Source organism: Hyla sarda, chromosome 9, assembly GCF_029499605.1.
Source record: "Hyla sarda isolate aHylSar1 chromosome 9, aHylSar1.hap1, whole genome shotgun sequence".
Classification (NCBI taxonomy): Eukaryota; Metazoa; Chordata; class Amphibia; order Anura; family Hylidae; genus Hyla; species Hyla sarda.
In genome coordinates, this window is record NC_079197.1 from 87,579,538 (window position 1) to 87,603,107 (window position 23,570).

The 23,570-nt window shown below is 44.3% G+C and overlaps 1 protein-coding gene across 2 annotated transcripts in view; it reads right to left on the reverse strand.

Moving 5' to 3' along the window:
- LAS1L (LAS1 like ribosome biogenesis factor) overlaps window positions 1-23,570 on the reverse strand; it is a 62,156-nt gene that overhangs the window by 23,721 nt on the left and 14,865 nt on the right. For both annotated transcript variants that reach the window (XM_056538277.1, XM_056538276.1), the window contains exons 4-6: window positions 21,241-21,322; window positions 17,227-17,391; window positions 13,877-13,923 (exon numbers count right to left, since the gene is read on the reverse strand). In XM_056538277.1, coding sequence (XP_056394252.1) covers window positions 13,877-13,923; window positions 17,227-17,391; window positions 21,241-21,322 — 294 coding nt within the window. The remainder of the gene's footprint in view (window positions 1-13,876; window positions 13,924-17,226; window positions 17,392-21,240; window positions 21,323-23,570) is intronic.

Genomic DNA, 23,570 nt, shown 5'->3' on the forward strand with positions numbered 1-23,570 from the left:
CGACGTCACTTTCGCCTAGCAGCACGCAGCACACAGCACGCTGAGGTACGCCTCCACACAGAGGATCCACGCTGCCAGAGTCCTCTGCACCTTGCTCCTGCACTTACGCGTGACACACCGGCATCAGTGTTCCCCACATCTTCAGATACACTTAAGTGGCGCCAGACTTCCACCTCCCAAACTAGGGAGGAATTTAGGGACGACGGGATACCCCAAAATTATGGGGATTTGCACCACCGCCTTCAGCCTCTTCATCCACCCGAGACAGGACTCCTGCTCAGTTAGGCTCCCGTATGGACAGGTACTACACTGAGGCTTGAGAGGAGGGTTCTTTTTATCATCAGGTTTCCTGATCTTATGGGCAGAGTCCCTCAGGTGGTCATGTCCTGGTGAAGGGGAAACATAGCTGTCATGCCACCCTCAACATGTTTCGTCATAATAATGGCATTTTCAAGAAGTATAGGCCATTGCCAATATATACCTCTTGATAAAGCGGTTATTAAAGCGAAACATGTTAAAGGTTGGCATGACAACTATGTTTTATAACATACTGTGATAGTGTTTACTCCGGGATAAGAAAACTTATCCTCTATCCTGAGGATAGGGGATAAGTTTCCTATTGCGGAGAGTCCGACTGCTTGGCCCCCATACGGAGCCCCGGTAGTGCGCAGCAAGAAGGCATGCCCGACCACTGCGTTACGCAGCAGCCGTCACGCCCCCTCAATACATCTCTATGGGAGAGCCAGTGCGCTGCATTCGGCAGCCTCCGCCATGGAAATGTAATGAGCGGTCATGTCAGCCGCTGCATCATGCGGTGGTTGAAACGCGCTATTTCAGCAAAGAGCCGTGGGCCCCATACAGGAGATCGCGGGGGCCCCAGTGGTCGAACCAACACCCCCCCAGCCCCGCGATCTGAAACTTCTCCCCTATCCTTAGGATCCTTAAGCTGCAGCACTGGAAGGTTGTTCTTTTCTGTCTAAGTGCTCTCTGATGTCTCGGGAACCGCCCAGTTTAGAAGAGGTTTGCTATGGGGATTTGCTTCTAAACTGGGCGGTTCCCGAGACAGGTGTCATCAGAGAGCACTTGGACAGAAAAGAACAACCTTAACTTCAGAAGCTCATAAGTACTGAAAGGATTAAGATTTTTTAATAGAAGTAATTTACAAATCTGTTTAACTTTCTGGAGCCAGTTGATATATAAAAAAAAAAAAGAAGTTTTTTTACTGGATAACCCCTTTAAGCATTAATAACTCTGGGATGCTTTTACTTATAAATTTGATTCCGAGGTTGTTTTTTCGAGACATATTCTACTTTATGTTAGTGGTAAATTTTTGCATCTTGCATCATTTCTTGGTGAAAAAAAAGTCAAAAATTTCAGGAAAAATATGGAAATTTTTAATTTTTCTAACTTTGAAGCTCTCTGCTTGTAAGGAAAAGGGACATGTCGAATGAATTACATATTGATTCACATATACAATATGTTTACTTTATGTTCGAATCACAAAGTTGACATGTTTTTACTTCAGACATCAGAGGGCTTCAAAGTATAGCAGCAATTTTCCATGAAAATTTCAAATTCAGAATTTTTCAGGGACAAGTTTAGAAGTTTGAGGGTCTTTATGCTGCAAATCACCTATGATGGACCACATTATGAAAACTGCACCCCTCAAAGTATTCAAAAAGTTTGTTAACCCTTTAGGTGTTTCACAGGAATAGCAGCAAAATGGAGGAGAAAAATCTAAATCTCAATTTTTTACACTAACATGTTATTGTAGCCCCAGTGGTTTCATTTTTACAAGGGGTAAAAGGTCAAAAAGGCCCCCAAAACTTGTAATTCATTTTCTCTGGAGAGCAAATTTTGCCGAAATGGTTTTTGGAGGGCATGTCACATTTAGGAAGCCCCCATGATGCCAGAAGAGTATAAAAAATAAAAAAATAAATAAAAAAATAAAAACACACATGGCATACTATTTAGGAAACTACACCCCTCAAGGAACATAAGTGGTAAATTGAGTTATTATACCCCACAAGTGATTGATGAACTTTCGTTAAAGTCGGACATGAAAATAAAAAATTTGATTTTTAACACTAAAATGCTGGTGTTACCCCAAACATTTCACTTTCACAAGGATTAATAGGAGAAAATGCCCCCCAAAATTTGTAACCCCATTTGGCTTTTGGAAAGCAAATTTAGCTGAAATGGTTTTTGGGGGACATGTTACATTTATGAAGCCCCTATGGTGCCAAAACAGCAAAAAACCCTCACATGGCATACTATTTTGGAAACTACAGCCCTCAAGGAAGGTAACAAGGGGTACAGTGTGCCTTAACACCCCACAGGTGATTGACAAACCTTTTTTAAATTGGGACGTAAAAATAATTGAAAAAAGGTTTCTTCAATAAAATGATGGTGTTACCCCTTGTGAAAATGAAAAAATTGGGGTAATAGGAGAAAAAGCCCCCAAAAATGTGTAACCCCATTTCTTCTGAGTATGGAAATACCCCATGTGTGGATGTAAAGTGCTCTGCGGGCGAACTACAATGCTCAGAAGAGAAGGAGCGCCATTGGGCTTTTGAAGAGAGAATTTGATTGGAATGGAAGTCGGGGGCCATGTGTGTTTACAAAGCCCCCCATGGTGCCATAACAGTGGACCCCCCCTCCCCCCCCACATGTGACCCCATTTTGGAAACTACACCACTCACAGAATTTAATAAGGGGTGCAGTGAGCATTTACACCCCACTGGTGTTTGACAGATCTTTGGAACAGTGGGCTGTGCAAATGAAAAATTACATTTTTCATTTTCACGGACCACTGCTCCAAAGATCCGTCAGACACCTGTGGGGTGTAAATACTCACTGTACCCCTTATTACTATAAGTGAGGGGTGTAATTTCCAAAATGGGGTGACATGTGGGGGGGTCCAATACTCTGGCACCATGGGGGCTTTGTAAACGCACACGGCCTTCAATTCCAGCCTAATTCTCTCTCCAAAAGCTCAATGGTGCTCCTTCTATTCTGAGCATTGTAGTTCGCCCACAGAGCACTTTACATCCACATACGGGGTACTTCCATACTCAGAAGAAATGGGGTTACAAATTTTGGGAGGCTTTTTTCCTATTACCCCTTGTGAAAATGAAAATTTTGGGGTAACACCAGCATTTCAGGAAAAAAAAATATATATTTTCACGTCCAACTTTAACGAAAATTTGTCAAAGACCTGTGTGGTGTAAAGGCCCACTATACCCCTTGTTATGTTCCGTGAGGGGTGTAGTTTCCAAAATGGGGTCACATGTGGGTATATATTCTTTTATGTTTATGTCAGTACCGCTCTCTCCCTCCTGAGCCATGTTGTACGTCCGCAGAGCATTTTACGTACACATATGGGGTATTTCTGTACTCAGGAGAAATTGCGTAACAAATTTTGGGGGTCTTTTTCTCCTTTTACCTCTTGTGAAAATGAAAAGTATGGGGCAACACCAGCATGTTAGTGTAATAATTTATTTCTTTTTTTTTTTACACTAACATGCTGGTGTAGCCTTTAACTTTTCCTTTTCATAAGGGATAAAAGGAGAAAAGTCCTCCCAAAATTTGTAACACAATTTCTCCGGAGTACAGAAATACCCCATATGTGGCCCTAAACTGTTGCCTTGAAATACGACAGGGCTCTGAAGTCAGAAAGCGCCATGCGCATTTGAGGCCTAAATTAGGACTTTGCAATAGGGGCAGACCAGGATACAAGGATGGGCTCGCTCCACCAAAACCCTACGGCAGTGTTTCCCAAACAGGGTGTCTCCAGCAGTTGCACAACTCCCAGCCTGCCAGGAAAGTCAATGGCTGTCTGGCAATACTGGGAGTTGTTTTGCTACCGCTGAAGGCCCCATTTAAGAAACACTGCCGTGTGAGACGTTTTTCATTTTTATTGGGGGGGGGGGGGGGGGGGGGGTTAACTGTGTAGGGGTATATGTAGTGTTTTACTTTTTATTTTGTGTCAGGGGTGGGGGTTCACAGTGAGTTTTCCGCTGGAAGTTTGAGCTGCGGAAAATTTAGTAGCTCAAACTTGTTGAAGGAAACCCGCCCGTGTGAATGTACCCTGTACATTCACATGGGAGGGTGGGGGGCACCCCAAACCTTCAGCTGTTGCAAAACTACAACTCCCAGAATGCACCGACAGACCATAAATGCTGGGAGTTGTAGTTTTGCAACAGCTGGAGGGACACGGGTTGGAATCACTGAGTTAGGAAACAGACTCTAGCTCAGTGTTTCCCAATCAGTGTGCCTACAGCTGGTGCAAAACTACAATTCCCAGCATGTCCAGACAGTCAGGGATGCTGGGCGGTGTAGTTATGCAATATCTGGCCCTTGAGATGTTGCAGAACTACAACTCCCAGCATGACTGGACAGTGTGGGCATGCTAGGAGTAGTAGTTATGCAACAACTGTAGCCCTCCAGATGTTTCAAAACTACAATTCCCAGCATGCCTTTGGCTGTCTGGGCATGCTGGGAGTTGTAGTTTTGCAACTTTTAGAAGGCCACAGTGAAGATCACTTACCAGCGATCTTCACTGCAGCCTCCTCCACCGCACTTTCCGGACGCACTCCTGATGTCTCCGCAGCCCGATTGTCTCTCCCGCCGCCACCGATGCCGCTTCGGTAAGCCCGGTCACCCCGCTCCCCCCTTGTTTCTCCCCTGCTTTGATCGGTGGGCAGAGCGGGGGAATTGACTGGCGATTTGCAGCGATCGCCGACATGGGGGGGGGGGTCTCAGGACCCCCCCTTAAAGCATTGCCACGGGATGCCTGCTGATAGATATGGTACACCCTCCGTCCTTAAGTGACGGGACGCGAGGGCGTATTTTACTGCCATAACAGTAATGGATGAAAAACAGAAAAAAAAAAAAGGATGCAATAAATGGTAATAACGGTTGATAACTGATGACCATCATCCGTTATTTTTAATGGGTTTTTTATTTAAAAAATAAAAGATCTTTAACCTTTTTTGTAAAGCTGTACTGAGCATGCAGTACAAAAAACAAATGTTAAAGAACCTGACAATAACTGATAACGGTTTTTTGTTTTTTTTACTTCAATGTTAAATTATAACGTCCGGTTTTTCACCTTTTTTTTGCTGGACCAAAAATTAGTGCATGCACTGTCTTGTCTGCTGGCAAAAATAACTGATATTGGTCAAAACAGACATGCCTAATGCAAAAGGATGTTCAAAACAATCTCATTGACATGAATGGGATTTTTTGACAGCCGTTTTCAGGCCTTTTTGCAGGGAGTAATAACAGAGTTTATTTACAGGATGATACCTGTAGTGTGAAAGAGGCCTTAAGATGGTTATTTTAATGGTAAAAAAAAATAAAAATAAATACATTTTAGGGGTATTTTTCGTCTGTAGTATTAACCCCTTAAGGACCAGGCCAATTTTCAATGTAGGACCAGAGCGTTTTTTGCACATCTGACCACTTTCACGTTTAGCATTAATAACTCTGGGATGCTTTTACCTTTCATTTCTGATTCCGAGATAGTTTTTTCATGACATATTCTACTTTATGTTAGTGGTAAGATTTTGTTCATACCTGCATCATTTCTTGGTGAAAAATTCCAAAATTTGATGAAAAAATGGAAAATTTTTCATTTTTCTAACTTTGAAGCTCTCTGCTTGTAAGGAAAATAGACATTCCAAATAAATCATATTTTAATTCACAAAATACAATATGTCTACATTATGTTTGCATCATAAAGATGACATTTTTTTTTACTTTTGGAAGACATCAGAGGGCTTCAAAGAATAGCAGCAATTTTCCAATTTTTCACAAAATTTTCAAAATCGAAATTTTTCAGGGACCAGTTCTGTTTTGAAGTGGATCTGAAGGGCCTTCTTAGAAGTAATACCCCATGGGGAGGCATGGCCGAATGGAGAGCTGAATGGAATGGAGAGGAGGTACCGCTGATCCTGGAGATACCAGTCGCAGGTGCGGGAGGAGGAGCGCTGTTCCAGGCGGTGCGGCGGTCCGGTGGCAGTCGGCGAGATCGGGAGGAGCGGGGGTGAGCCGCCGGGGAGCCAACAGCTGGCAGTGGAGGCGGAGGTGTCTCCGGCAGCGGCAGGAGCTGGAACGGCTGTCCTGGCAGGGACACAGTGGACTGGGAGTTGGTCCGCCATTGGGGCCTTCATGGGAGGAGTCACTGGTTGCCGGGGTGACTCCCGCGCCCGGGAAGCGCTGACTGGTAGTGAAGCTGTGGCCGCAGCGCTGGAGATTACACGCCGTGGGGTTGCAGTGTCTCTCTCCCCCCTACAGATAAGTGCACTTCACCTTCTCCTCCTTTACCTGCTAGCGATTTGCAGGTGTGTGGATTACAAATAGACTATTAACTCCTGAGAGTCTGCTGATCTGGATGGAGTGGGGGTTCTGACCTGCTCCCATATACCCTGCTTGACTGTGCTGTGGGGGTTTCTCTGAGAGGGATGCTGATATACTGACCCTGTGCTTAACCCTAAATTGCCTGCATTCCTGGAACCTGTGTGGAACCTGTGTGGAGTGCCTGCCAACCGTAAACCCCCTGCTGGACTGTGCTGACAGGGCTACTTTGAATGGGACACTGCTATCCTAGCCCTGTGGTTTAACCCTTTCACTACCTGCATTGCCGATTCTTATGTACAGTGCCTGCTAACCATAAATCTACTGCTGGACTGTCCTGTGTGGGCGCCTCTGAGACACACTGCTATACTAGCCCTGTGGTTTACCCTTTCACTACCTACATTTCCGGATCTTGTGTGCAGAGCCTGCTAACCATAACACTACTGCTGTACTGTCCTGTGAGGGCGCCTCTGGGAGACACTGCTATACTAGCCCTGTGAATCAGCCCCTTCATTGCCTGCATTGCCGGATCTTGTGTGGAGTACCTGCTAACCATAAAACTCCTGCTGGGGCTGAGGCCTGCCTTCTATTAACCTCAGAAAGAGTCTATTCTTCTGCGTTTTGTGGTATCAAGTGTGCGGTCACTTGCAGATCCTAAGGAAGCATGCCGGGCTCAAGGAACAAGGCGAAAAAATCTAAAACAGGCTGCTGAAGCAGCCAGACACTCTTCGGAGGAAGCTGCCTCATCTGATGAGTCACTTTAGAGGGGGAGGCCACCCCGGAAGGGACTCACGAGCTTCCACCCCGGCGGCCTCTAAGCTTTCCGCTCATGCGGCCCAATCCCTTAGCAGCTTTTCAAGGGCTCCTGAGTTACTGGAGGGGGGGGGGGGACCGGAGCTCTCTCCTCCTATATTTTCGGGTGGTCCTTACCCTGATAGGAGAGGCTCTCCCCCGTGCGTTTCATACCAAGTGGAGTCTATTGATCAAAAGTTTAATCAACTTCTGGCAGCCTTTACCTCGTGTCAAACTCTGATGATATCAAAAGCTGATGAACTCAGACAAGAATTTGTTATTTTACGCCATGAGACCCAGAAGTTGAGGAAGCGCACTGGAGAGGTGGAGCAGAGGGTGTCGGCTGTGGAGGACACCTTGCACCCTTTACCAGAACAGATGACCTCGGTACAGCGCAAAATTAAACAAATGCTGGATAAAACAGATGATATGGAAAACAGGCTGAGACGTAACAATATTAGGCTGGTGGGACTGCCTAAAAAAGCGGAGGGCTCTGATCCTGTGGCCATTTTGGAGGAGTGGCTGAAAGATTACCAGCGGACACCTTCTCTCCATACTTGATTTTTGCTATTTGAACTGTATTGCATTTGTTTTGGTGTCGTTGTGTCTATGTTGTGAGTTTGGACTGTTTGTCTTGTCCTATGTCTGTCTTGGCAGTGGTATGCGTGCTGTGTCCTTTGTCTTGTGGGTGGTTTGTGTGGAGTGTGTACCCAGGGCCCCTAAGGGAGTGGTGTTTACTGGTAGGTATACCTGGTTTCTCCGTGTTGCAGGCCATTTATATATTCCTTCCTAATGGGGTCACTTAACATATTAAGTTGGAACGTTAGAGGCCTTAATTCTAAATTTAAGAGAGCGTTACGTCTTGATTTTGCTAAAAAAAAAGTCTCCCCATATTATCTGTCTACAGGAAACCCATTTGACTGGTAAGAAGATACTCCCCTTGAAACGGGCTTGGATAGCGAGGTTTTTTTTCTTCCTACTCTTCTTCGGCAAGGGAGGTTTCTGTTCTAGTGACTAAATCTCTTCCTATAGTGATAGATCAAGTAGCATGTGATCATTTTGGCAGGTTTGTGATAATTCAGTGTTCCCTGCATGCGGCACATTTTCTCTTGGTGTCTTTGTATGTTCCTCCTCCTTTTCAGTTGGATGTCTTGGATAGTGTGGTCCCTAAATTACTAACTTTTCCATTTCTCCCTGTATTATTCGTAGGAGATTTCAACGCAGTCCCAGATCCAAATGGTCGATCGCACTGGAGCAGCTGACCCGGGATCCGCTAGACTGAATGATTGGTGTTTGAAATAATCATTTACTGAGGTTTGGCGCTGGAAGCATCCGTCTGACCGGGTGTTTTCATTTTTTTCAGCGGTTCATAAGACATTTTCTAGAATTGACCTCGCTTACGCTTCCTCAGATCTTCTGCCGTTGGTGAGCGATGTCAGATATACCACTAGGGGGATCTCTGATCATTCGGCCCTCTTAATATCTTTGTGTCTAGGCCCACGCCTCTCCTCTGGCGGATGCACCCTGGCTGGCTTCGGGAGGGGGTTGTGTCGGCGTCCCTGTTAGAGGCTCACAATTGTTTCTGGTGCGGATGAATTGGTTCAGTGGGATGCATATAAGGCGCATGTCAGGGGAGCCTTTATGGTGGGAGTGTCGGGGCAGAGGAGGTTATGTGCCGCTAGGGAAATTGCTCTAAAGTCAGAGACTGGGGTTCTGGAGGCAGAGGTGGTGAGGGATCCTAATCCTGATAATGAACGTAAATGGTTGGTAGCTCAAAGGACACTGCTGATACTACAGAAGGAACGCATTCAAAAGATATTGGTGGATAGAGAAGCTGCTATATTTGAATTTGGGGACAAAAACGGTAGACTGTTGGCATACTTGGCGAGGGAGAGTAGACCAATGGCTGCCATACCCTGTATTCGAGGGCCTGCTGGGGTGTTGGAGTCAGATCCTATTGTCATTAATGCTGTGTTTAAAGATTTTTATAGCAATCTCTACCCCTGTCAGCAGTCAGGTATACCGGAAGTCTTAGTACCTTTTTTGAAGGGCTTTCCTCTCACCCCACTGACCTTGGCCCAGGCAGAAGCTTTGGATGCCCCGATATCGGATGAGGAAATTGCTATGGCTATTTCTTCCCTTCAGACAGGAAAAACCCCGGGGTTAGATGGAATGATTGGGTACTGGTATAGGGCGAACGAGGAGCGGCTCATACCTATTTTACAACAGTTATTTAGTGTAATTTAGGAGTCTGGGAGACTTCCCGATTCCATGAGGGAGGCCCTGATTGTGGTCCTTCCCAAACCAGGAAAAGATCCCACTTTGCCTGACTCATATAGACCCATCTCGCTCCTAAATGTAGATATCAAACTCCTGGCAAAAGTGTTGGCCAATAGGCTACGAAAGGTTATAGCCGCTGTTGTTCACCCAGACCAGACTGGTTTCATGTCAGATAGGGCTACAGACATTAATGTGCAACATTTACATCTGAATATAGCGGAGGCAGAAGGTGACAACTCTGGGGGTTATGTGGTTAGCCTAGATATATACAAGGCCTTTTATTCAGTAGAATGGATGTATATTTGGGGGGTCTTAGGAGTTCATGGGTTTGATCCCCGGTTCCGGGCTTGGGTCCGCATACTTTATGATAACCCAAGAGCTAGGGTTCGCACTAATTTGGAAGTGTCAGAGTCCTTCCAACTGGGAAGGGGAACAAGACAGGGTTGCCGCTGTCCCCGTTCTTATTTGCACTAGCGATAGAGCCGATGGTGGCGGCTATTCGCCAATCTGTGGGAATTAGGGGCTTGCCTAGGGGGTCTATTAAAGAGAAAGTCTCTATGTATGCTGACGACACTCTGATTCATCTAGCTGATACTGGGGACTCCCTCAATTCTCTGTATGTTCTCCTTGATAAGTTCAGTTCCCTCTCAGGGTTGAGGGTCAACTGGAGCAAATCCTCACTCATGCCTTTGGCAGGGGGATCGGTGTCAGTTCCTTCCTCCCTTCAGGGGTTGCAGGTGGTGTCCCAGTTCAGGTACCTGGGGGTGGAGGTGTCAGCCAGTATATTAGACTACATGAGGTTGAATCTGACTCCAGTTCTGGACATCGTTGATACAAAGCTACGTTCGTGGAACTCCCTGCCCTTGTCTCTAATGGGTAGAATTAATATTTTTAAAATGATCTATTTACCTAAGTTTTTGTATCTCTTCCACCTCTCCCCTGTAGTCCCCCCTAAGAAATATTTTAAGAGGCTGAATGGTATACTGAGATCCTTTTACTGGCAGAATAAGCTGCCGCGCTTGGGTCAGGCGCTGCTTCAGGCATCCAAATTGCATCCACTGCTGACCTTGCTAAGCCCCTGACTCAGGCATATACATTGTTGCAATTGGTAGGTCCTAATCCCTTTGAGTTAGCCTACGTTAAGTGGGTGGTGGATATTCCAGGTCTGTCGGAGGAACAGTGGCGTAAAATCACTACTACCCATTATCCTATGGTGGTTAGTGCAAGGGATGTACTGATTCAGGCTAGACTGATACTTCGCTATACTTCTCTATTATACTCCAGTGAAATTGTGCAGGATGGGCATCTCTTCTTCAGAACTATGTTTTAGATGTGGGATGGAGACTGGTATCCTAATTCACACTATGTGGGCATGCCCCTGTGTTGAGCCCTTTTGGCGGTCTGTGTTGCAGTTTTTGGCAGATCATCTGGGTTTTCCCTTTGTGTTCTCTCCTATTGTGTGTCTGCTGGGAGTAATTAATGATTTGGCCTCGGGTACACATCGGAGGCTGCTTATTCGTTTTCTCTTATTTTGTGCCCGTAAGGTGCTAATCATGGCCTGGAAAGATACGTCTCTCCCCCCCATTGGCTCGGTGGTTTAATATGATTAATAGCTATGTCCCCTATTATAGGACCCTATATACTAGCTGTACTTGCCCAAAGAAATTTGATCAGGTATGGATGCCATGGTTGCTGAATGAGGAATCGGTGGTTCCTCCGAAGCGGGTGCCCTCTCCGGAATAGTTTACCAGTGGGAGTTATGTGACTTAAAGGAGGTGGGGGGCTTCTGGGAGTGTGCGTGTGGTGAGTGACTGATTGTTATTTTTTTTTGCCATGTCTACGTGTTGATGTCCGGTAGGGGGCTGACCTCAGATTTTTACCCTACGTTGTATTGTACTGACTTCCCCTCACAGTGGGGCTGCCTCTGGCAGACTATCTTGTCTTCCATGTTTTATGTGTATAGTTTTGTATGTTTTGTGAAAAGTTATAAATAAACTTAAAAAAAAAAAAAACTACACCCTTCAAAGTATTCAAAATGACATTCAAAAGGTTTGTTAACCCTTTGGGTGTTTCACAGGAATAGCAGCAAATTGAAGGAGAAAATTTTAAATCTTCATATTTTTTACACTGGGATGTTCTTGTAGACCCAGTTTTTGAATTTTTACAAGGGGTAAAAGGAGAGAAATCTTCCTAAAATGTGTAACCCAATTTCTCACGAGTAAGGAAATACCTCATATGTGTATGTCAAGTCTTCGGCGGGGTCACATGGCATACTATTTATGAAACTACACCCCTCAAGGAACGTAACAAGGGGTACAGTGAGCCTTCACACCCCACAGGTGTTTGACGACTTTTCGTTAAATTTGGATGTGTAAATTATTTCTTTTTTTTTTTTTCACCAAAATGCAAGTTTTCCCCCAAATTTACAATTTTTGCAAGGGGTAATAGGAGAAAATGCCCCCCAAAATTTGTAACCCCATCTCTTCTGAGTATGGAAACACCCCATATGTGGACGTCAAGTGCACTGCGGGCACAATACAATGCTCAGAAGAGAAGGAGTCACATTTGTCTTTTGCAAAGCAATTTTTCCTGAAATGGTTTTTGGGGGGCATGTCCCATTTAGGAAGCCACTATGGTGCCAGGACAGCAAAAAAAATAAATAAATAAATAAATAAAAAAAAAAAAACACATGGCATACTATTTTGGAAACTACACCCCTCAAGGCACGTAACAAGGGGTCCAGTGAGCCTTAACACCCCACAGGTGTTTGACGACTATTCATTAAACACCTGTGGGGTGTTAAGGCTCACTATACCCTTTATTACATTCCGTGAGGGGCGTAGTTTCCAAAATGGGGTCACATGTGGGTATTTTTTTTTTTGCATTTATGTCAGAACCGCTGTAAAATCAGCCACCCCTGTGCAAATCACCAATTTAGGCTTCAAATGTACATAGTGCGCTCTAACTCCTGAGCCTTGTTATGCGCCCGCAGAGCATTTTACGCCCACATATGGGGTATTTCCGTACTCAGGAAAAATTGCATTACAAATTGTGGGGGTCTTTTTTTCCTTTTAACGCTTGTGAAAATAAAAAAGTATGGGGCAACACCAGCATGTTAGTGTAAAAAATGTTTTACACTAACAAGCTGGTGTAGCCCCCAACTTTTCCTTTTCATAAGGGATAAAAGGAAAAAGCCCCCCAAAATTTTTAGTGCAATTTCTCCCGAGTACGGAAATACCCCATATGTGGCCCTAAACTGTTTCCTTGAAATACGACAGGGCTCCGAAGTGAGAGAGCTCCACGCGCATTTGAGGACTAAATTAGGGATTGCATAGGGGTGGACATAGGGGTATTTTATGCCAGTGATTCCCAAACAGGGAGCCTCCAGTTGTGTACCTCCAGCTATTGCATAACTACATCTCTGAGCATGCCCTTCGGCGATCAGTACATGCTGGGAGTTGTACTTTTGCAACAGCTGGAGGCACACTGGTTGGAATACCTTCAGTTAGGTTCTTTTACCTAACTATTTTCCAACCAGTGTGCCTCCAGCTGTTGCACTCCAGCAACTCCCAGCATGTACTGATCGCCAAAGGGCATGATGAGAGATTTAGTTATGCAATAGCTGGAGGTACACAACTACAACTCCCAGCATGCTGAGACAGCTGTTTGGGCATGCTGGGATTTGTAGTTTAGCAACATTTGGAGGGCTACAGTTTTAGAGAACACTGCAAAGTGATCTCCAAACTGTGGTCCTCCAGCTGTTGCAAAACTACAAATCCCAGCATGCCCAGACAGCAAACAGCTGTTTGGGCATGCTAGGAGTTAAAGTTTTGCAAGATCTGGAGGGCTACAGTTTAGAGACCACTGTATAATGGTCTCAAGCTGTAGCCCCCCAGATGTTTCTAGGCAACTCACCGACTTCCGTACGATCCAGCCGCACGACATCGTCGCCCCCGTCGATCTCCGTCGCTCGCAGCCTCCATCGTCCGCCCGGATCGGTAAGTGGATCTTCGGCGCCGGACCCCGTCCTGCCTCACCTATTGTGGGTGGGCAGGACAGGGAAAACGAAAGTTAACCTGTAGGGGTTAAGGGCCCCTTACCTGCTCCATAGTGAGTGGTTGTTTAATTGATCATTTTTACACCAGTGTATATCTATAGCTCACACTTTATAATGATAATAGCATATGATGTGTTCCACTTGGACACCTCAATCTGTTGTACTCCTGCAGCTACAGAGGCATCGATAAGATGGTTTACTGTAGCAGAGTCAGACCGGGTGAAACACAAACCATTTCCTGTGTAGGATACATTATAGCCAAATGATTCATAACGAAAATGCCTTGTCTGGAATTCCCTAGTCGATGCACATCTTTTGTGCATGTTGGGAAATAACCATGTATTGACAGGTGTATAGTACTGGGAGGAAGAGCAATAGGGACTGTACCTTGAACTGCTCACTTGTGTAGGATTGTAAAGTCTCCCGAAGTTTTGCTGTAAGGAAGTAAAAAAGTAAACAAGAATTAAAAACTGGACTATGCTATCTGCCAGAAAGAACTAGCATAAAAGCAGTCAGACATTCATGTTATCAGTTTCCTGGTGAAGCAGAGTAAACACATACAGCTTACATTGCAGAAGTGGTGAGGCGGGAAATCCCCGGTGGAAAGCCAATATTAACCGCTAATGAGAACAATAGATTGTATTAGACAAAACCCACCTCAGTCACAGAGCCCAGTCACATGATATTCTGTGGAGATAAGTTACTCCTTCAATACACAATGGCCCAAATTTATCAAACTGAGGGTAAAAATGTAGTGATTTTTCCACAGCAACCAATCACAGCTCAGCTTTCACTTTACCACAGCTTGTTAGCTGAGCTGTGATTGGTTGCTGTGAGGAAATCCCTCCACATTTTCTCTCACACAGTTTGATAAATCTGGGCCAATGGGCCCAAAAAAATGGAATATCCTAAAGAGCACCTGTCTTTTTTACTGAAATGTTTGTGTTACTAAATACTTGTATTCCCCCATCACAGAACTATGTGGCAACATCTTTTCTTGGAACCTTGCATCATGCTTTTCCTGTTATTCCTCTGGAAAGTGTAATAAAAAAAGAAAAATTGACAACAGAGTGTCAATATACGGTCAACACTGACACTAATTGCTGACCGGACCAAAATGGTGGAAACAATTACAATCCGACTGAAAGTAGGCAGGACGCATACGATGTGCTGGAGAAAGGAAGAGGAGCTTTACAGGCTTCATAAGCCCCACTCTTTAAGGCACAGTTTCCTAACCAGGGGGCCTCCAGCTGTTGCAAAACTACAACTCCCAGCATGCCCGGACAGCCAAAGGCTGTCCGGGCATGCTGGGATTTGTAGTTTTGCAACAGCTGGAGGCGCCCTGGTTGGGAAACACTGCTTTAAGGTCTAATTTTTTTTTTTGGTGGTGGGAGTGTCCCAAGAGACACAACCTGAAGATCATAGGCCCCAATGCAATGTCTGTATGGGGGTACTAGTTCCTCCATGAAGCAGAGAAACCTTTTAGAACCCCCTAAGACTCCAGGGCCCAAGTGGGAAACAACCAGTACACTTTCTAGTTTGTAAAAGGCTCATAAGTTTCCTTTTAGCTGGCCCCTACTTCTCACTAAAACACCAGATGTACGTAGGGGACACAATAAATGCAGAAAAATGGCAGGCTGTTCAGTTTTTGTTTAAAAAAAAAAGCATTCAAGAATAAACCTTAGAGGACACATTATGTAATCCCACTGATATCCACCATTAGAGATGAGCGAACTTACAGTAAATTCGATTCGCCACGAACTTCTCGGCTCGGCAGTTGATGACTTATCCTGCATAAATTAGTTCAGCTTTCAGGTGCTCCGGTGGGCTGGAAAAGGTGGATACATTCTAAGGAAAGAGTCTCCTAGGACTGTATTCACCTTTTCCAGCCCACCGGAGCACCTGAAAGCTGAATAATTTACGCAGGATAAGTCAGCAACTGCCGAGCCGAGAAGTTCGTGGCAAATCGAATTTACTGTAAATTCGCTCATCTCTATCCACCATTAAAGGGGTACTCCGCCCCTGGACATCTTATCCCCTATCCTTTGGATAAGATGTCTGATCATGGGGGTCCCGCTACTGGGGACCCCCGCGATCTCAGCTACGGCACCCCAGACATCCGGTGCATGGAGCGAGCTTTGCTCCGTGCCGGATGACTGGCGATGCGGAGGCTCGTGACGTCAAGGCCCACGCCCCTCAATGCTAGTTTAAGGGAGGGGGCGTGATGGCCGTTACACCCTCTCCCATAGACTTGACTTTAGGGGACGTGGCAGTGACGTCACGAGCCTCCAGTGCTGCACCCGACACTCTAAACAAACGTCGGGTGCAGCAGGGAGATCGCAGGGGTCCCCAGTTGCGGGACCCCCGCGATCAAACATCTTATCCCCTATCCTTTGGATAGGAGATAAGATGTCTAGGGGAGGAGTACCACTTTAACCCTTTAAATAACGTGATTTATGCCAATCAGCTTTGGGGACACTTATCGGACCACCCACAGAGTGATTGCAGTGGTCTTCTTAGGAAAGTGTTTAAAAATAAGCACCCTTCCCCATTTAGCAAAAATAAATATACATACAAGGTATCGTTGTGTGCAGAAATGTCCGAACTATTAAAATATAATGTTAATGATCCTGTACAGTGAATAGTGTAAACTTGAAAAAAATAAAATAAAATTATGACCAAATTACAAAATTGCTGATTATTGGTTATATAACATCCCAGTAAAAAAAAAAAAAAAGCATACATTATGCTAACACAGTGCTGGTGCCAGGTAGCCATATATGTCTGCTCATGGGAGAACATGCAGTGTATTTCCTGCTGTGTGGCAGGTTTTGTGCAGTGTGAAATACGCTGCCTATAAGCTACACGTGACCCTACCATCAAAATAGTACAGTAATAGAAAAGCATGTAAACGTGGGTATCATAATCGATTTAACCCATAGAATAAAGATAACATGTCAGCTTTACTGTAATGTGCACTGCGTCAAAATGAAACACCCTAAAAGTTACAAAATTGCTTTTTTTTCCCCCCCTTCAATCCCCCCCCAAAATAATTTTTCAATAATTTTAGGGTAAATAGAGAGGTGCCATTACAATGTACAATTGGACAGGCAAAAATAAGGCCCCTAATATATGATTTACGTATAGTAACCCCTTAAAGGACGCAGCCACTGCTGCCACCCAGCAAGTACTGGAAAACACTCCCATGTCTACAAGCGCTTATCACACCTATCAGACATTTATGAGAGGTGTTATTAATGTTATAGGTTAAATATCACTATAAAAAAATACTTGGAAAGTCCAAAAATATTTTTTTTTTGGGATGCTCTTCTAGAATGTTTTGTAATTTTCTAGGTTAGGTACCTCATGAAATCTACAAGGAGTTTCATACTATCCAAGGCTTTCTCCATTTAGAGGCTATCACTATGGTCCAGTGTTTCCCAAGCAGGGTGCCTGCAGCTGTTCCAAAACTACAACTCCCAGCATGCCCGGACAGCCTTCAGCTGTCCGGGCATGCTGAGAGTTGTAGTTTTGCAACAGCTGCAGGCACCCTGCTTGGGAAACACTGCTATGGTCCAATGGATTTAAAGAGCAGGAGAATAGCTTTATAACCCTTTTATACTTCTGTATCTATTTGGTCATTTCATATGTTTATAACATAATGATAAGAGAAAGAAAAAAAAAAAAAAACAGTCCTAAATCCTGTGTGCAGTAGTGGCAGACTGCAGGTTACTAACCAGTGAGAGCATGTTGCTTCTGTTCTTTTAAAGACAAAGTGGGAAGAAAGTCTTCATTTTCTTCAGAATCAAGGCTATCTTCAGACATCCACTGGGGATTTGCGGAGTTCCCCAGCTGACGGGACCAATATTCACGTCTCAGCCAATCCATCACAAAGTCCCAACCTACTCAAACAAAAAAGAACACGTGTCTTGTAGAGTGCAGCAAAACAGACTGTGCACAAACCAAAAAAGGTACAGCTAAAATTATAGGCATTTATTAAAGAACAATGTATTAAGATTTTATGTATGCCTGGTATATATTCAGTATAATTAACATGCCATGTATTGACTATCCGCCATCTTGGTTCCTTCCTCTGATTTGATATGGGGGTGGGAGGGATGCTGTTATGATGCGGTTGTCTGACTAAATGCTATTTTGTGAATCTATCTTATGTCACCTTTCATAGTCCCTTTAAGTACACAAAGAATACATAAAAAAATAAAATAAAACACACGTAAAAAAGGAAAGGCAGATGCCAGAAAAAAACAAAAACAAAGTGTATCTGGATAGAATAAATATCCCCTTTCAAAATTCCCACATATACTGAAAGCAAAATACATGTGCCTAGCCTTCTATCATACTACAATCCCAATGATAAAACACACACTGCTGATACAATTATGTATTAGTAGTACGTGATACAACACTACCATAACAAATGGGGGGCAAAAAAGGAAAAAAAAAGTGGAGGTGTTATTTATCTCCTTGGGGTGATAGGGGTGTAAATGCTGGGTGTAAATGTAAGTGGGGTGTAAATGCTCACTGCACCTCTTATTAAATTCCTTGAGGGGTGTAGTTTCCAAAATGGGGGGGGGGGGAGGGCATTGTTCTGGCACTATGGGGGCTTTGTAAATTCCAGCCAAATTCTCTCTCCAGAAGACCAATGGAGCTCCTTCTCTTCTGAGCATTGTAGTTTACCAGCAGAGCACTTTACATCTACACATGGGGTATTTATATACTCAGAAGAAATGGTGTTACAAATTTGGGGGGGGGATTTTTTCCTATTACCCCTTGTGAAAATGAAAAATTTGGGATAACACCAGCATTTAGTGAAAAACTAAACGAAAACACCTGTGGGGTGTTAAGGCTCACTATACCCCTTTTTACGTTCCGTGAGGGGTGTAGTTTCCAAAATTGGGTCACATGTGGGTGTTTTTTTTTTGTGTTTAGGTCAGAACCGCTGTAACGATCAGCCACCCCTGTGCAAATCACCTCAAATGTACATGGTGCACTCTCACTCCTGAGCTGAGCATTTTATGTCCACATATGGGAAATTTCCGTACTCAGAAGAAAATGCACAACTTTTGTGGGTCTTGTTTTCCTTTTACCTCTTGTGAAAATGAAAAGTTTGGGGCAACACCAGCATGTTAGTGTAAAAAAGTGATTTATTTATATTTTACACTAACATGCTGTAGTAGACCCCAACTTTACCTTTTCATAAGGGGTAAAAGGAGAAAAAGCCCCCCAAAGTTTGTTAAGCAATTTCTCCTGAGTACAGATATACCCCATATGTAATAAATTAACAAATACCCCCTAGAGGGTCTACGGGCATATATATTGAACAACAACCTTGGGGATATATATCCCCTCGGGGAAACCCTGAATAGAACTTAGCTTTTAATAAATTCCAAAATAATAATTTTTGTACTCAGAGTTTCCACTAGGTGGCAGTGTGTGCTTAAAATTACAGTCCCTATTTGTAATGGTTTTTATCGCATTCTATGCAAGGATGAACCTGATCACGGAGATCTGTTTGCAGCGCTCTGATCTGACACCGTCTACAGACAGTGTCACAGCGGACCGTGATCCATCCATGTTACAACATGGGGACTGAGCTAAAATCTCCTCCTCTGGATCATACCCCATATGTGGCTCTAAACTGTTGCCTTGAAATACGACAGGGCTCCGAAGTGAGAGAGCACCATGTGCATTTGAGGACTAAATTAGGGATTTGCTTAGGGGTGGACCCAGATGCAAGAATTACACTTGCCTCAAATACCAAAAATACCCTACAGCAGTGTTTCCCAAACAGAGTGCCTCCAGCTGTTGCAAAACTTCCAGCATGCCTGGAAAGTGAAAGGCTGTCCGGCAATACTTGGAGTTGTTTTGCAACAGCTGGAGGCTCCGTTTTGCAAACAGTGTCATACGAGAATTTTTTTATTTTATTTGGGGGGGGGGGGGCGCAGGGGATACTGTGTATATGTAATGTTTTACCCTTTATTTTGTGTAAGTGTTGTGTAGTGTTTTAGGGTACACTCACATGGACGGGTTAACAGAGAGTTTGAGCTGCAGCGGAAAATCTGCCTCATCTCAAACTTGTAGCAAGAAACTTGCTGTAAACCTGCCCGTGTGAATGTACCCTGTTGCAAAACTACCACTACCAGTATGGCCTTAGGCTGTCTGTGCATGCTGGGGGTTGTAGTTATGCAACAGCTGGAGGCACACTGGTTGCAAAACAGAGTTTGTTACGTAACTCAGTGTTTCACAACCAGTGTGCCTCCAGCTGTTTGCCAACTACAACTCCCAGCATGTATGGTCTCTCAGTGCATGCTGGGAGTTGTTTGCCACAGCTGGAGGTACACTGGTTGCAAAACACTTTTTAGGAAACAAACTTCACAACCAGTGTGCCTTCAGCCGTTGCAAAAACTACAACTCTCAGCTCAACCAGGAAGAGGATCGCGGCGGAGATCGGAGGCGGTTACCGGAGGCACCGGGGGAGCGGAGGAAGGTATGAACATCTTTCGTTTTTTTACTGCCCGCAGTATGAGGGACAATTTTTATATTCTGGAGTTCTCCTTTAACTCAGTGTTTCCCAACCAGTGTGCCTCCAGTTGTAAAACTACAACTCCGAGCATGCCCAGACAGCCGAAGGACATGTTGGGAGTTGTAGTTTTGCAACATCTGGAGGGCCACAGTTTGGACTCCACTGTGCAGTGGTGTCCTAACTGTAGCCCTCCAGATGCTGCAAAACTTCAACTCCAAGCATGCCCAGACTGTCCAGGCATGCTTGGAGTTGAAGTTCTGCAACATCTGAAAGACCAGATGCTACAGAACTACAACTTCCAGCATGCCCAGACTGTCTGGGCATGCTGGGAGTTGTAGTTTTGCAACATCTGGAAGGGCTACAGTTTGGACACCACTGAACAGTGGTATCCAAACTTTGGCCCTCCAGATGTTGCAAAACTACAACTCCCAGCATGCCCAGACAGCCTTCGGCTTGGCCTGGGCTTGCTGGGAGTTGTAGTTTGGCAACTCCTGGAATGCAGCAGTGAAGATCACTTACCGCTGATCTTTACTGCTGACCCTGCCGGGATCGCCGGTCCTGGCACCTGCCGCAATCTCCCCCCCCCCCCCCCCCCCCCTCTTTGCCCCGACATCCAGGGCAGAGCATGGCTGGGATTTCAACTTTAACCCCCGCCCCCCCCCTCCTGCCACTGGTCAGTTTGTCCTAAGGACCAATGGCAGGGGATAGGAGCGAGGTGGCAGCTGCCACCTCGCTCCTATCCTTCAGGATGATCAGAGACAGCTCCGATCATCCCTATTTTTCGGGCGATCGGGTCACCAGAGAACCGATCAGCCCGGAACCCCGCAAGTCCTTATCATAAGTTAGTCACTAACTGACTGACTAATGGCAACGATCAGAAGGGGACCATTCTTATTGGTCCCCAGCTGCATAGGGTCTTAGGTCAGCTGTCCAGAACAGCTGAGATGACATTTCTATCACCATACCAACTGACATGGTGATAGAAAATGTATTGGACGTTTATGAACATTCATTTGCCATAAGTGACAGGAAAAATGGGCGTTCATAAACGTCCATTTGCTGGAAGGGGTTAAGGACTGGTGCCTAGAGAGAGAACAGGATATGAACGGAAGGGGATGGTTCTCCTATAGATGCCCAAAAAAGATATTATAAACAAAGACTGTCTTTGACATCACCTTTAATAAAAGCAGCCATTAAGCATACTTACCTTTGCGGCAGAGGCTTAGTTTGGGCAACTTTCCATGAGTTGCGCTATGACGCAGGTTAACCACCCATTCTGGAATCTTAAGCTGAAACCATAAGAAAGTATATGGTTAAAGAGGCACTGTCATTATGAAAAACTTTTTATTACTTTGTAGTATTGTAGTACTACTGATAAAATAAATGTATATTTTTTTTTTACGTTTAAATATATTTTATTATTTTCGTAGTACATACATAAAATAAGATACAAACAAAGTAATCAAACAATACAGTTGATACAGCCACAAATAAATGTATATTAAGAAAACGTCAAATTTTACTACAAAATAAAAAAAATAGCTGCCACTCGGGGTCACCTATCTTTATGCAGACAGACTACTCTGTATTTGACAGCATACTGGATACTGGCCGTAAAGTGTGTTGGGATCCCCACTGCACCACTACAGCCTAAACTACAACTCCCATGATAAGAGTTGTAGTTTTGCAACAACTGGGGATAAAATCTTTGTAAAACTCTAATTTAGAGCTGTGTGTCTCCAGCTCTTGCAAAACTACGGACAAAATAATGTGTGGACATGCTGGGAGTTGTAGATTAGCAACAGCTAAAGGCAACACTGATATAACACAGTGCATTATAAACACTGCAGCTCCAGCTGTTGCAAAACTAAAACTCCCAGCATGCTTGAACAGCCAAAGCTTCCTCTGACTCCTAAATGACAAAGAAGCTGATCAGACATTTAGCAGTCTGTGAAAGCTGAATGACCCACAGTGACAGCTACAGTCATGGCCGTAAATGTTGGCACCCATGAAATTTTTCAAGAAAATGAAGCATTTCTCACAGAAAAGGATTGCAGTAACTCATATTTTGCTATACACATGTTTATTCTCTGTGTGTATTGGAACGAAACAAAAAAATTTAAATAAAAAAAGAGAAAGAAAATGCAAATTGGACATAATGTCCCACCAAACTCCAAAAATGGGCTGGACAAAATTATTGGCACCCTTAGCTTAATAACTGAAATCAGTCGCTTCCTATAACCATCAATAAGCTTCTTACACCTCTCAGCCAGAATGTTGGACCACTCTTCCTTTGTAAACTGCTCCAGGTCTCTCTTATTGGAAGGGCACCTTTTCCCAACAGCAATTTTAAGATCTCTACACAAGTGTTCAATGGGATTTAGATCTGGACTCATTACAGGCCACTTCAGAACTCTCCAGCGCTTTGTTGCCATCCATTTCTGGGTGCTTTTTGACGTATGTTTGGGATCATTGTCCTGCTGGAAGACCCAAGATCTCAAGACGCAAACCCAGCTTTTTGACACTGGGCTGTACAGTGCGACCCAAAATCCGTTGGTAATCCTCAGATTTCATGATGCCTTGCACACATTCAACGCACCCAGTGCCAGAGGCAGCAAAACAACCCCAAAACATCATTGAACCTCCACCATATTTCACTGTAGATACTGTGTTCTTTTCTTTGTAGGCCTCATTCCATTTTTGGTGAACAGTAGAATGATGTGCTTTACCAAAAGGCTCTATCTTGGTCTCATCTGTCCACAAAAGGTTTCCCCAGAAGGATTTTGGCTTACTCAAGTTCATTTTGGCAAAATGTAGTCTTGCTTTTTTATGTCTCTGTTTCAGAAGTGGGGTCCTCCTGGGTCTCCTGACATAGCATTTCATTTAAATGTCAACGGATAGTTTGCGATGACACTGATGCTCCCTGAGCCTGCAGGACAGCTTAAATATCTTTGGAACTTGTTTGGGGCTGCTTATCCTATCCTGCGTTGACACCTTTCATCAATTCTTCTCTTCCGTCCACACCCATGGAGATTAGCTACAGTGCCATGGGTTGCAAACTTCTTGATAATGTTGCGCACTGTGGACAAAGGCAAATCTAGATCTCTGGAGATGGACTTGTAACCTTGAGATTGTTGATATTTTTCCACAATTTTGGTTCTCAAGACAGTTCTCTTCTCCTCTTTCTGTTGTCCATGCTTAGTGTGGCACACACAGACACACAATGCAAAGACTCAGAACTTCTCTCCTTTGTATCTGCTTTCAGGTGTGATTTTTATATTGCCCACACCTGTTACTTGCCCCAGGTGAGTTTTAAGGAGCATCACATGCTTGAAACAATCTTATTTTTCCATAATTTTGTCCAGCCCATTTTTGGAGTTTGGTGTGACATTATGTCCAATATCCTTGTTTTCCTCCCTTTTTTGGTTTAGTTTCAATACACACAAAGGGAATAAACATGTGTATAGCAAAACACATGTTACTGCAATCTTTTTCTGTGAGAAATACTTTCAGGGGTGCCAACATTTACAGCCATGA